Below are 14,710 nucleotides of genomic sequence, written 5' to 3' on the forward strand. Positions count from 1 at the left end.
GCATAGTTTCAGTTGGTCACAGGGTAAATTAAGATTCCTTGTTCTTTCAACCTGATGACCAGGCCACTCAGCTCCAAATGCACTAGCTCAGATCCTACCACTAACGAGCTAGCTAAGTTCACTGTGCAGTATAGAGTGATTCTTATTAAAAATCACTTTTTCTGCTACTTTTTGAATTAAAAAAAAAAATCGAACTCTAATAGTGACAAGGATCGGTAGACCAGAGGGATGGTGGGGAAAATGATAAATAAATCAATTATTAAGAATTGTCAAATCCGCCTCAATCAATATTGAGATCAACTGTTCTCTGTTGAAACTACAGCAGGAAGCAAACAGAAATGTGCGTTCAAACAGTATAATTGTATAGTTATTTATCAACTACTTTTTGGCTGTAACTTACTGTGTGAGACTAATTCAGCTTCCAGTTTGTGGAATCAAAGAGGAAGCAGCTTCTCTTTGTGGGGAGATGGGGCAAGTACAGTGATGCAATGAGCTTTGATCAGGGTCATTAAAATGTATATTCCAACAAGAAACTAAATGTACCGCAGGACAAGGGGCTTCATCAAGACCAGAAAGTGCCAAAGAGCAAATTGAAACACTTGCTGCTGATTTACTTGTTAAGAAAAAAATCAAAAGTGGATAATATTCAAGTTCTAGACTATTACATACTGGCTATACTTAAAAGGAATAAAACAACCACCATAACAATACGTGGTCCAAGACATAACTTACCAGCTCCCGGGGGAAGGAGCGCACCAAATAACAAAGGAACACCATAAAGGAAGAAAAAAAAAAAATAGGATTACTGAAGCTTTAGACTGAACTGAAATATAGTCAGAGGCTTACTCACATGGACTCTGTTCTGACAAGCTGCCCGTTCTGTCGGGTAGCATTTTCGCTCATTGAACGCTCCCGCCGCACACGAGTATGTGAGCGAACCTGAAGAGAATGCGTTCAGTTAACAGACGGATTTGTCTAATTACTTCCAAATTAAAAACACAAGCAAATCACTCAACAAACTCACTCTTTATGGGGAAGTTTTCAACACCAAAGACATTTCCTTAATGAAGCCAAAAAAGAAGGAAGCCATTTGCCAGCTTGTGAATAAAATCAGTGACTTCTCTCCTTCTACAATCCTCATTTCTGTTTCTCCCTTTTTCCTGCTACACCTGATCCTTTTGCCCAATACCAAAATGTACATTTTATTTCTTTTAGATTTTATTCCCTCTTGTTAAAATTCAAGAACCAATCTTTGATAAGTTCTTAAGTCCAGACCTCCAAGTTAAAAACAAATATTTTTTCAGCACCAGCACAGGCAAGAATACATTTTCCATATACTAATGGAAAGGCTTCTGGTATAGAAACAGTTTAAACAGAGGACTACTAGTACAAACCACAGCTAGAGCTATTACAGCAAGTGGAAACATTTTAAACAAATGAAGAAAACATTAGCCAGAAAATTGGGATGGAAGGTTACAGGAATAAGTGGAGACTGAAATGATCAAGTACTCCAAAGAACACAATAGCTTGTGTGACCTCGGTGGAGGGCGCTGAGGATGGACAAATATTCTGGAGTTTCACGTGATTGAAGTATTTAAACAGAAAGTTCCCTAAAAAAAAATGAAGTGGGTAGAATAGACTCCATGATAAGGTAGACTGAATATGGCGTGTATAAGGAGTGGGCTTGATGGGCTGAATGGACTTGTTCTTTGCTTTATGTTCTTGTGACAGAGGAACATATTTTGCTTAACATCCCATTAGTGCCGTGTAACAGAGCCAGTCCCTAGACCGTCATTATACCCTCCAGATGTATTAGTGCACATTTACTGTGAGTGATTGAGGTGTGACGGGGAATAACTTCATCTTCAAAGCACTTGCAGGCCATGTGATGTTCAGTTGAGCTCTCTAATATTTTTACACTTTCCTGTGAGCATTTAGCTCTAATCATTTTAGGAGTGAGTGACAACTCCAACTAAAACATTTAGATACCAGCTGAAACGTGCACAAACGTGACCAAATTGTAAGGGAATGTTTGTTCATCATAGAGCGGTTCCCGTTAAGAAGCTCCTATTGAATACAAAAACACTACAACACACTGAATAACTAAAACACATGCATTTTGGTGGCTGCATCATCAAAATGGGAATGATAAATCTTCATTGAGCCCTGGCTGCTGCACGGAGCACCTCTATGACTGCAAAGAAAAATTTACGTAACAGTAATACTGCATACTTTGTTGAGACGTAGCCTTGTTACAGTCATTTTTCTTTGTGGTACGTTGCACGGGTACAACAATTATAGGTGGGCAAGAGACTCAGCTTGTGTCATTAACCACTTACCTCCTCACTCTGTGGTGCTGGAACAACAGGTCGCTCGAGATCCAAGAAATCTAAGGGTTGCTCACTGAGAGTGAGTACACGTGGAGGTGTTTTCAATGCCAAAGGTTCAATAGGGATCGACGTCATAAGATCAAGATCCCTTGGTCTGGAACTGTTATGGTCACCTAGAACAACCACCAAAACAGTCCGTCACTCTTTAGAAAGTCTTCAGAACTGTACAATTACATTATTATAATGAACATGTGCGAAGAGATACAATAATCTTCAAACATTAATTGCAAAGTAGAAAAAAAATCCCTACAAACCAAAAATTGGTAAGAACTATACTGAAAATACAGAAACATCAGCAAGACTTGGAATGAAGGAGGAGGAGGAGGGATATAGTAACAGAATAGCCTCCACGGTTTTTCTTTTGGACCCAGAAGATTTTAAACAAGGTCTTATCCACACAAATCTCTGCTCAGAATTGTAACTTCTTTTAGATCAGCCACAAGTATGCATTGAGACCCAGAGAATTCAGGATTGTATACGAACCTCACTCATCTGGTAAGTTTTCCAGTGGTTTGCACATCAGAATATTTATGGTACTCCTTTATTAGCTGATTTACAAAAATCGAAGTGAAAAGAAACAGGATTACTGAAGCTTTTGTCAGGGACATCACTTCAAAAAGATAACAAAAAACTCTGAGCTGCTATTTATTACTGAAATCAGCTGCTTCCTTCTAAATTATTATTTTGCAGTTTGCTTCTTCCTTCAGCATCAACATTAAATATCTAATTACACCAGATAATCTAGAAGCATCGCCGTATCAGTAAAGAATGCAACATCACGTTCTGTACATAAAAGAGCACAAGAAATAGGAGCAGGAGTAGGCAATACAGCCCCTCGAGCCTGCTCCGCCATTGAATAGGATCATGGCTGTTCTTCGACCTCAACTCCACTATGCCACCTTATCCCCATATCCCTCAGTTCCCTTGGTATCCAAAAATCTATTGATCTTGGTCTTGAATATACTCAATGGCTGAGTATCTACAGCCCTCGGGGGTAGAGAATTCCAAAGATAACTTTGTAATATTTTGTCTGGGCTGATGGAGTAACATTGGAACAAATACAAGTGTCTCCATCGCCTTCCCTCAGAGGAAAGGACATAACTAATACACAACAAGCTGCCCAGTCAAACTAAAAGGTTCCGTAACTTTATGCTTTGACAAAATTAAGATAACATACACGATAGAGGGTTTTCGCTTTCCGGATTACATTCTAGATAAGGGTATAAACGGGCACCCTATTTATGGAACAAATTCTCCCCCTTTTTTAAAAACTTGTTTTGTGTTAAGTACTGGTCACAATTTGCAACTTCTTGAAACATGCAGTCCTGCAGCTTTAGTGCAGAACACAGCATTTGTGGACAGAATCGAGGCACCCAAAGCATTTACAAAAGAGCACCAGAAGCAGAGTCAGCGCTTTCCAGCTGCTAACAAAATGAATCTCTGAGCAAAGCATAATCTCTGCATTTGGGGGGGGGGGGGGGGGGGGGGGTGACTTAACCTCCCTTCCTCTCCCTCCCCACACTGAATTTGCAGTCACTTTCCAATACAGATGATTCAAAGGAGCACAAATGCTTCCCGAACAGGGCCGTCTTGCTCCCTTAGGCCAGAGTAGGAGTGATAAGAGGACCATCTCCAGGTTAGAGGAAGAGTCCCACCACAGAATGAACTTACCTTCCAGTCTGGAGGAGCGTGGGGCAAGAAAGTCTGGAGGGGCAGTAACAATAGACTAGAACAGTAAATTTCCCTACATTACAACAGTGACTACACTTCAAAAGTACTTAAGTGGCTGTAAAGCGCTTTGGGATCTGGTCCAGAGGTCATGAAAGGCTCTATATAAACACAAGTCATTCTTTCTTTCATTTAAAAAAAAAAAAAATTAATTGAGACTCAGTGCTGTGACAATTGGTTTGACATTTCTAAAGCTTTGGTCTGAACCAGGAATACAGTACCTGCTAGAAAAATCCTCTCTGGCACCTCCATTACAATTGTGGTGTTGTGAAAGTCTCCTTGCGCCCACTTGTTTTCACCATCCTCTGCTGCAACCTGAAGCTTGTCGGGAACTCTCATTCGCTGGCTAATGCCTTCTGTGTATTCCATCTCATACTGGATGCGGTTCATTTCGGCCATGTCAGCGGTGGGAGAAGGAAATGCTGCTACGCTCATGATACTGAAAGTAATAATGACTATTAGAGCAAAGTGCATCAACCATAAAGGAATTTAAAGGTTGATTAAAATACAGAATCTCAACTGCAAGACCAAACTACACCACAAGCAAAACACACGACTGGAACGGAACATATCAGAAATTAAAATGAGTCTGATCAAGAATAACCATGATGCATCAGAAGTGCCCACACCACTGAATAGTCCATAATGCCTTGTTCTCCCTACCATCTGGCCTGTAATGGATCTACAGTCCAAAAATCTCAGATGTTAGTTAACAGAATAAGATCAGAACTACTGTACCTCTTGCCTGATTTACAATCTGCATTTACAACTGCAGCATTGTCACTAATGCTTCAGTAAAGCATAATGACAGATGGGTGAAATTTTCACACGCCCAGTACATTCAACCACAATTATAGATTTTGCCATACAAAACTTGTGTTGTCTCGGGAAAGAGCAATTTGAGCTACATAACACTACAACAATAACTTGCATTTATATAGCACCTGTAGCATAGAAAAACATCTCAAGGTGCTTCACAGAGGCATATTCAACAAAATAAAACGGATGCTGGACCAAAGGAGGAGATATTAGGAAGGGTGAGCAAAAGCTTGCTCAAAGAAATAAGTTTTAAGGTGGATCTTAAATTAGGAAAAGGAGGTGGCAAGGCAGAGAGGTTTAAGGAGGGAATTCCAGAGCATGGGGCCCAGGCAGCTGAAGGCACAGCTCCCAATGGCGGGGCAAAGGGAGGGAGCGAGGTGCACTAGGGTGAAATACTGATGGTCACTAGTGATGGTAGCAGCGTGTGCCATCTGAGGTGAGGTGAGGAATTACTAATATTACAAAAACATATTGGCTCAAGTGCTATTTTTCCTAAAGATTAGTACCAAACTATGCAATAACTCTAGTGATAACGCTGGGGAGCATATCTCTTGTATTTACAACCTACACAGTATTGCAGTCATACATTTATAGGATAAACACTATTAGTTGGTGAGTCAGTAACTGGAAGGCATACATTTAAGATCATAGCCAAAAGGGAGAGGTTATGAGTTAGTTTATGCAGAGGGTTGCTGGGCTATGGAATCCCCTGTCAGAAACAGTGGTGGAAGCAGAATCCATACAGCATAGAAAAAGAAAGTGGATAAATAATTGAAAATAAAAATTTTAAAAGGGTTTTGGAAAAGAACGTGGGAATGTGACTAAATGATTAGCTCTTTCAAGAAGGTGCCTCACCATCACCTTCTCAAGGGCAATTAGGGATGGGCAATAATAGCTGGCCTTGCATCCGTCCACATCCCAGGAACGAATAAAAAAGATAGTTGCCATAGGTAGGATGGTCCCCTTCTGTGCTATAAAATTCTATGATTCTATTCCTCTCCCTTTATCTATATTTTATTAAAGAGAGTAGTATCTTGCTCTCGTTACTATCAACTATAGGTTGAGCATCCCAAATCCGGAGTTCCAGAATCCGGAAGGTTCAAGAATCCAGGATGATTGGTGGCAGGGGTCCGGAATCCGTAAAATGTTCCAGAATCTGGACACCCCGAGGGAGACTTACCAAAAACGCAACCTGGGCCCAGGCATTTCCGGACTCGGAACGTGTTTCTGATGTCCAAAGTCCGGAAATATCGCAACCTGGGCTCGGGCTTTTCCGGACTTCAGACATCAGAAGCACGTTCCAAAGTCCGGAAAAACCCGAAAACCAGCTTGGCCTCGGTCCCCAGGTTGCCGGATTCGGGACGCTCAACCTGTATACCCAAATCAGATCTCCAAAATACAAAGTTTCTGCTTTCCAAAAGAAAATCCACTTGTTTTTGCTCCCCACCGCCCCACACACCAATCCGCACATGCTACTCATGATCCCAGCTGAGAAATTCTAGGAATAAGTTTGAACTTGAGATTTGAGGAGGAATATGCCCATTCCGGTAATTTGCCCAATCTGTCCTGAGGTAAATTAACAAAATTTGAAAAAATATATACAGAAGAAAATTAATTACTTCTGTGCGTGTGCCATAACATGTATTCCAGTATCAGTACAATTCAAGTCATGCGAATTTATATACAAGAAAATGAAGGATGTGTCAGCAATGTAACATGTCTTGGGTTGTGATGATGTCACTAAAGCACTTGGGGGGAGAAATTCGGTATCACCCTGTTTGGGGCGCAATTATCGGCTGGGCGCAAAGTTTAGCGCTTGGCGCTAATTATCGCCTCCGACTGCAAACTTGGCTTCTATCGCCCCTGGAGATGATTGGAGCGCTAAAATCAGGCGCTACACACCTCTCAAGGCACTAATGCCGAGGAGCGAGGCGCTACCTCAGAGCGCTGGCAAAGCTCATGTGATGTCAGTTAGCGATGGAACACAGACACACTGGCGCCGGCCGGCCAGTTCTTAAAGGGGAGGGTCGATCTTGCTCTCCAGCCACACCCTGCTCATTGCAGCCTTGAATCTCGGCCTGGAGAGACCTGTACATCAATTCTGCTGGAAAGAACAATGGAGAAGCCCAGGGAAAGAGCTCAGAGTGCAGCCCCCATAGTCTCTTCTAAATCGATGCAAGGAAGGTCAAATCAAAATTAACCCGCAAAGTGCTGCTCAGTACCCAAAACTCCTTCTCACAGCGTTGAATATCTCCAGAAGTCTGTCTCTCGCCAACAAAAAAAGGCAGGAAGTGGCCGCCTTTAAACAGCGCTCCCCCAGTCCCTTCCCAACTGCAAAACGCTTCCCTCTATCCGTCGTTGCTAGCGGCAGGCAGAAAGCGCCACTCAATATCTGGTCCTTGGCGTTGCACGCTCGACTGACGTCACGATCTGCGGGCGCAGGAGATTGTGGCGGTAGTGTTTAGCGCCACCGCAAAATGTCTGGTCAAGTTCGCGAGCGGCACAAACGTCGCCATGCCCGGGCACTAGTTGCTTTGCACCTGGTTAGCGCCCTCTCGGGAAGCGCAAAGCAACCAAATTTTTCCCCTTTGATCTTTGCTTTCATGGTTTATGGCATCATCTTAAGCAATCAATGTCTTACAGTCCTTGTACCACACTCCACCCTGTGCATTATTCTCTATGTGACACACCTCAGTCTTGTGTATTATCTCCATGGCCTCGCTCCTTCTGATCTCTGTAATCTCCTTCAGCCCCACAACCATGCCCCCCCCGCTGCCCCGAGATATCTGCGCTCCTCTAATTCTGCTCTCTTGAACATCCCTGATTATAATCGCTCAACCTATGGTGGCCGTGCCTTCTGTTGTCTAGGCCCTAAAGCTCTGGAATTCCCTGCCTAAACCTCTCCGCTGCCTACCTCTCTTGCCTCCTTTAAGACTCTCCTTAAAACCTACCTCTTTGATCAAGCCCTAATTTATCCTTATGTGGCTCAGTGTCAAACTTTTTGTGTTATAATACTCCTGTGCAGCACCTTGGGACGTTTTACTATGTTAAAGGCACTATATAAATACAAGTTGTTGTTGCCCCATAGTACTGCACTGAAGTGTCAGCCAAGATGTCTAAATGATGCAACCTTCCAAGCGAGACTGCTACCAGAAAACAAAAGTTGAAGTTAAATGAGTCTCTTTCAGGGGATAACAATACATGCCGCAGACCCAATCCTTAATTTCTAAATATTCACTGAAGCAGCACAAGCAAATTAATTCTCTTTTAAAGAAAATTATTGGGTTACAAATTGGTATCACAAGTATTGGAGAGGTTTAGAAGCTGAGGGAATATGATCACTTGTTGGTGGATTCAAGCAGTACACAGTATCCTAGTGGTCACTGAACCCCTCTCCATGTCTTGCACGTTGGCGTGGTGTATTGTGTTCAGGCCTATTTTCCCCCACCCCAGTATTTCTGTGTTGATGCCCCCCAACCATGAGATACAATTTCCACCTAACAGAAGCCATAGTTAAATTATGCACCAAATATTAAAACTCCCTGACATATTCAGTCCTGGCAAGAAATTATGTTGATAAAGTTATAATAGTCAGGTGTCTGCAAATCTTTGGTGTTGAAATGACAAACTTAAAAGCTTTTTACCACGATGACTAGAGTACTTCCTCCTGCACATTGCCATTAAAAAAAAATCCATTCTAAGGCCTCTGGCAATACTGCACCATAACTGGCTATCAGAAACATGAGTACTAGAGTTAACTAACCCTGTAATTTTCCTTCAGTGCCACCCTCCCCAGCAGTGGGGAAAATGTGAATCTGACCACTTTCCCTCTGTTCTACTAATGGTAGCAGAGCTTTCAGCCATCTTGTCCCCCCACCACACTGGAGAACTCTTGTGACTAAACCCCTCCACATAGCTACATTCCTTCAATAGCCTCCTTAAAATCTCTCTGATCACCTAATTTCCCTTCTGCTCCTGCTAAACAGCCCTGGGAACATTTAATGCAAGAAAAAGACATATAAATATGAACGGGTTGCTGCTCTATCCTGTAAAAGATCTACTTTTCAACAGCAAGTGGGTCTCCAGTGTATGAAGATAAAGTGCATAGGCAGATATGGATTGTGGCCTCCGCTTGTCTGTCCTAGCATTAGGCTTTGACCTTAAAGAGCAACCCCTGCTACACTGCACTGGTACAACATTGGCACGTCCTACACCAGCCACGTCCTACACCAGCTATCATTTTGTGTCCACCCCACAGGGTGAAGCTGCCAAGCCAGGGCCAGATCTGGCAGGGAGGGGTGAGGGAAATGGTGGGGGCAGATTGCCCTTCACTTGGGATTTCATGTTAAAAGTGATTCCTCTCGTACATTTCTCGGAGAAGCTTTAGCTAAACGCCTTTTTCTCACCCTCCGTCCCTCCCCATCTTGATGTTTGTTTACCTTGGCTTGGTACGAATTGCGGCAGCTCCAGTTGGGAGAGGCCAGGGTTGAAACGCGACAGCAGGCCGCAGCTTCTGAGTTGACGGCGGTTAGTTTTTTTTTGTCACCCCCCGCCACCCGGGCCCAAGAGACCGTCCAACCTCGGATCACGAAGCCCCCTGCGGCGACTCTTCACAGCGCAGGAGCCATTTGGAGACCGGTGACACCGAACGATTCTCTCCGAGCAGGATGGAGACGGGGTGGGGGGGAAGGGGACGAACTGATCTCAGCAGGTCGCCGAGCCTGCCGCCTGTACTGCGCATGCTCCTGAGCGGCGCCGGCACGCTCGACCGTCATGTGCATCACTCAGGCGCGTGCGCGCGAAGGACGCAGCGCGACGTGGACCCGCGATGCGCATGCGTGCTACAAGACAGCGCAGGGCGGCCAGACCAGCTGTTAGTGGCTGTGGTCTGGAGTTTGGAATATGTGTGAAGATCATTGATAAAGAATGTTTGCAGTTACTCACACTAAATCACATTTAGATCAAGGAAGGTTTGTTGGGATCGATAGAAAACAACAGGCAGAGGCTTTTGTTTAAGCAAAGGCAAAACGTGTCTTTCTTTAATCACTCTCGAGGTCGCCAGGGCTCAGCCCCGTGCAGGGGCTATGACGTCATCACGCTACCGACGCTCTTAAAGGGACCCTGCACCGATAACCCAACCCAGCATGTACATATCACAACATTGCTATACATAGTGAATTGTGCTTAGGTACATATAACAACATTGGCTATACATTGTGTTATTGTCCCTATATGGTCTCCGCCACATACGTCCCCCCAGAATTCACTAGCACTGGCAATGTCAGTCGTTGGGGGGGCCGGATCACACGGCCGGAACGGCTCCTTAGTTCCGGGGCGGGGACCGGGGGGTTCGTCGGCAGGACCTCGGGCGCTTGGTGGTGGACTGAGGGTGTGGAAACCAGAGGTTGGCCCCGCCTCGGGGGCTGTGCCAACTCAACGGGTCGGTCCAGATCCAGGTGGGCCGGCTTAAGACGGTCCACGGAAATGCAGTCCGGCTTACCGCCGACATCCACTACGAAGGTCTTGTCCCCGGTTTCCAGGATGCGGAATGGTCCCTCGTAGGGTGGCTGAAGAGGTCCCCGGTGGGCGTCGTGGTGGACGAAAACGTACTCCGCCTCACGAAGGTCGAGCGGAACGTGGGACTGCGGGAGGCCGTGCTGCGACGTGGGCACCGGTGCGAAAACCTTGGTGTTGTCCAGAAGGTCGGACCACTGACGGGCTGCGGACCAAGGTTCCGTTGCGTTGGGGACGAAATCCACAGGCACCCGTAGCGGCTGTCCGTAGATGAGCTCGGCGGACGAGGACTGGAGGTCCTCCTTGGGAGCGGTCCTGAGTCCCAGCATGACCCACGGGAGTCTGTCGATCCAGCTGTCGTCCCGGAGGCTGGCCCGGAGCGCGGCCTTCATGGAGCGATGAAACCGTTCGCACAGCCCGTTAGCCTGAGGGTGGTATGCTGTGGTGCGGTGGAGTCTCAACCCGAAGCCTCGGGCGACAGCGTTCCAGAGCTTTGACGTGAACTGGGGCCCCCGGTCGGAGGAAATGTCAGATGGGGCGCCGAACCGGGCGACCCAAGTGCTGATGAACGCCCGAGCCACATCGGTGGCTGTCGTTGAAGACAGCGGGACGGCTTCCGGCCATCGGGTGGTTCTGTCAACCATTGTGAGGAGGTGGGTGAACCCGCGGGAGGGCGGCAGGGGCCCCACCAGGTCCACGATAACGTGGTCGAACCGCCTCTTGGGCACTGCGAAAGGCGCCAACGGGGCCTTAGTATGGCGATGTACTTTCGAGCGTTGGCATACCACGCAGGTGCTGGCCCAGTCGCGAACGTCTTTCCTGAGCCCGTGCCAGACGAACTTAGCCGCCACCAGCTTCTGTGACAGCTTCCTGCCTGGGTGGGAAAGATTATGGACAGCGTTGAAAACTTGCCGTCTCCACCTTCGGGCACAACGGGACGTGGCTGCCCAACGGAGACGTCGCACAGGAGTGTGGTGCCGGCAGCGTTGAATGCGACGTCCGCTAGTTGAAGGCCCGTGACCGCCGTCCTGTAGGCCTGGACGTCTGGGTCGGCGGCCTGGTCGGCCGCCATGCGGGTGTAGTCAATGCCGAGGTGTACGGCGCTGGTGACAGCTCGGGAGAGACAGTCAGCGACGGGGTTGTCTTTCCCAGCCACATGCTGGATGTCCGTTGTAAACTCCGAGATGAAGGCCAACTGGCATTGCTGACGGGCCGACCACGGCTCGGAGGCTTTGGCCATGGCGAAGGTCAACAGCTTGTGGTCCACGAATGCAGTGAACGGGCGGGCCTCCAGCAGGAAACGGAAGTGTTGGACGGCGAGGTAGAGGTCGAGAAGCTCGCGATCAAAGGTGCTGTACTTCTGCTCGTTGGGGCGGAGCTGCCGGCTGAAGAAGGCGAGCGGCTGCCAGGCGCCGTTGACCCACTGTTCGTGGACGGCGCCGACCACATAGTCCGAGGCGTCGGTAGTGAGAGCGATTGGCGCATCAGGTAACAGATGCGCCAGCATGGTCATGTTAGCCAGGGCCCTTTTCGTGTCCGTGAAAGAATTGGCCATCTCATCGGACCAGTCGACGGCGAGTTTGTCGGGCTTGCCTTTGAGGGCCTCGTAAAGGGGCCGCATAAGCTGAGCTGCTCGGGGGACGAAACGATGGTAGAAGTTCACCATGCCCAAAATCTCCTGCAGGGCCTTCACGGTGAGGGGTCACGGGAAGTCCATCACGGCCTCCACTTTCGATGGCAGTGGCACCGCCCCGTCCTTCGTGATGCGGTGCCCGAGAAAGTCGATTGAGGACAGCCCGAACTAGCACTTGGCCGGGTTGACGATTAGACCGTGTTGGCTGAGTCGTTCGAAGAGAGCCCGGAGGTGGGACACATGCTCTGTCCTGGAGGTGCTGGCGATGAGGATGTTGTTCAGGTATACGAACAGGAATGTCAGGTCCCATAACACGGTGTCCATAAGACGTTGAAAAGCCTGTGCAGCGTTTTTGAGGCCGAATGGCATGCGGAGAAATTCGAATAGCCCGAACGGGGTGATCACCGCGGTTTTCGGGACATCCTGCGGCCGGACAGGGACCTGGTGGTAACCCCGGACGAGGTCCACTTTTGAGAATACCACTTTCCCGGCCAGGCGGGCGGAAAAGTCCTGGATGTGTGGAATCGGATAGCGGTTGGGGGTCGTCGCGTCGTTGAGGCGCCGGTAATCTCCGCACGGGCGCCACCCGCTGCCTGGTTTCGGGGCGATGTGGAGGGGTGAAGCCCATGGACTGTTCAACTGGCGGATGATGCCGAGGCGTTCCATGGTGTCGAACTCAGCTTTGGTGATGGCGAGCTTCCCCGGGTCGAGGCGCCGAGCGTGGGCGTAGACGGGCGGACCGGTGGTCGAGATGTGGTGTTCTACCCCGTGTTTGGTGGCGGCGGACGAGAACGTGGGCTTCGTGAGGTCCGGGAACTGGGCGAGGAGGCGGGAAAACTCGTCGGAGGCCGAGAGTGCGCTGGACAACTGCGTTGTGCTGGACCCGCTGAGGGAACATGGGAGCGAGCTGAAGGTTTCCGCGTTGATGAGACGTCGGTTCTTGACGTCCACCAAAAGGCCATTGGCGCAGAGGAAGTCAGCGCTGAGAAGGGGGTGGACACTTTTGCTGTGACAAAGTCCCAGGTCAACCGTTGCCCGCCAAAACAAAGCGCCACGTTCCGTTTCCCGAAGGTGCGGATGGAACTGCCGTTGGCGGCTTCGAGGACGGGGCCGTGGTTCCCCCCTTGAATGTCGATGATTGACGTGGGCAGGACGCTCACCTGGGCGCCCGTGTCGCAAAGGAAACAACGTCCGGAGTCGGTGTCTGTAATAAACAACAAACTGCCTGAACGGCCGACAGCCATAGCTGCCGACGAGTGGTCTTTAGTTTGTTTCGACGCGGGAAAACTGCATGGGGGCCGGCACTTCCTGGCTTTGGGGCCGAACTGCGCATGGTAGAAGCAGAGGCTTGAGGGTTGCCGCCGTTGGGCTGTATCAGTGGGGGCAGGGCTCCGCGTGGCCGCGCAGTACTGTTGCCCGGCGGAGCAAAATTTGTCAGCCTCCTTGGCCAGGTCGCGGAAATCGGTAGTGGAAGAGTTGGCTAAAGCCGACCGTACCTGACCTGGTAGCTGTTGAAGGAACAGTTCCTTGAAGAGGAAGCACGGCGTGTGTGTGCCCAGGAGGGCCAGCATGTGGTCCATCAGCTCCGAGGGCTTGGAGTCGCCAAGCCCGGGTAGAGAAAGAAGCCGGCGTGCGCGTTCGGCTTCGGTGAGTCCGAAAGTTTGTAAGAGGTGCGCTTTCAGCGTACCGTATTTGTTGAGCTCCGGGGGGTTTTCGAGCAGGTTCACGACTCTGGCCGCGGTGGAGCTGCCAAGAGCAGAGACGACGTAATTGTACCTCGTGTCATCCGCGGTGATGTCCCAGAGTGCAAATTGAGCCTCGGCCTGGGCGAACCAAGCGGCAGCCTGTTGTTCCCAAAACTCAGGTAATTTGTTGGAAACGACGTTCGTCGCCATTTCAGATGAGGTCTTTGGAATCGTCCAAAAGAGCAGCGGGGTCACCAATGTTGGGATCAATAGAAAACAACAGGCAGAGGCTTTTGTTTAAGCAAAGGCAAAACGTGGCTTTCTTTAATCACTCTCCACGAGGTCTCCAGGGCTCAGCCCCGTGCAGGGGCTATGGCGTCATCACGCAACTGACGTCATGATGTCATCACGCTACCGACGCTCTTAAAGGGACCCTGCACCAATAACCCAACCCAGCATGTACATATCACAACATTGCTATACATAGTGAATTGTGTTTAGGTACATATAACAGCATTGGCTATACATTGTGTTATTGTCCCTATGTGGTCTCCGCCACAGGTTAAAGTTTACTTCATATCTGCATTGGGATGATGTGGTTGGATGAAGCCCCCTTGCAAGATTATATCGAAAGTGTTATAATCTTTATTAGTTTTTATTAGTTCTTAAAGCAGATCACTATTTGAAGCCAAAACCTCATTTACTGTATGTTACCATTCTGTCCAATCCAAAAAGGCTCTTTAAAACACCAGCATGAAGCCTCACAAAATGTAGCTCTACTGTTAGTTAGCACTTTGAACAATGATCAATACCTACAGTGATCTTTGGGAAAGGGTAGTGAAGTCAATGATAAGAGACAGCTGTTGTTTGGGGGGAGGTGGTCGTAGGTTTCTGTGGAAGGATGAGCTAGATAAAATGAATAGGCTTCTCATCTGTTTATC

The 14,710-nt window shown here is 48.2% G+C and overlaps 1 protein-coding gene across 6 annotated transcripts in view; it reads right to left on the reverse strand.

Annotated features, from left to right (window-relative positions):
* The window catches only part of LOC147115585 (mitochondrial fission factor-like), a 305,832-nt gene that overhangs the window by 13,130 nt on the left and 277,992 nt on the right, over positions 1-14,710 (reverse strand). For 5 of the 6 annotated variants that reach the window (XM_085989955.1, XM_085989954.1, XM_085989953.1 and 2 more), the window contains 3 exons: positions 4,340-4,557; positions 2,340-2,503; positions 851-939 (listed from right to left, as the gene is read on the reverse strand). In XM_085989955.1, the coding sequence (XP_085846081.1) occupies positions 851-939; positions 2,340-2,503; positions 4,340-4,557 (471 nt within the window). Of the gene's footprint in view, positions 1-850; positions 940-2,339; positions 2,504-4,339; positions 4,558-9,376; positions 9,673-14,710 lie in introns of those variants that run through there. The other variant, XM_085989958.1, reaches the window with a different exon arrangement.

This window comes from Somniosus microcephalus, chromosome 6, assembly GCF_052327205.1.
Source record: "Somniosus microcephalus isolate GS21.2 chromosome 6, FLI_Smic_1.0, whole genome shotgun sequence".
NCBI classification, from domain to species: Eukaryota; Metazoa; Chordata; class Chondrichthyes; order Squaliformes; family Somniosidae; genus Somniosus; species Somniosus microcephalus.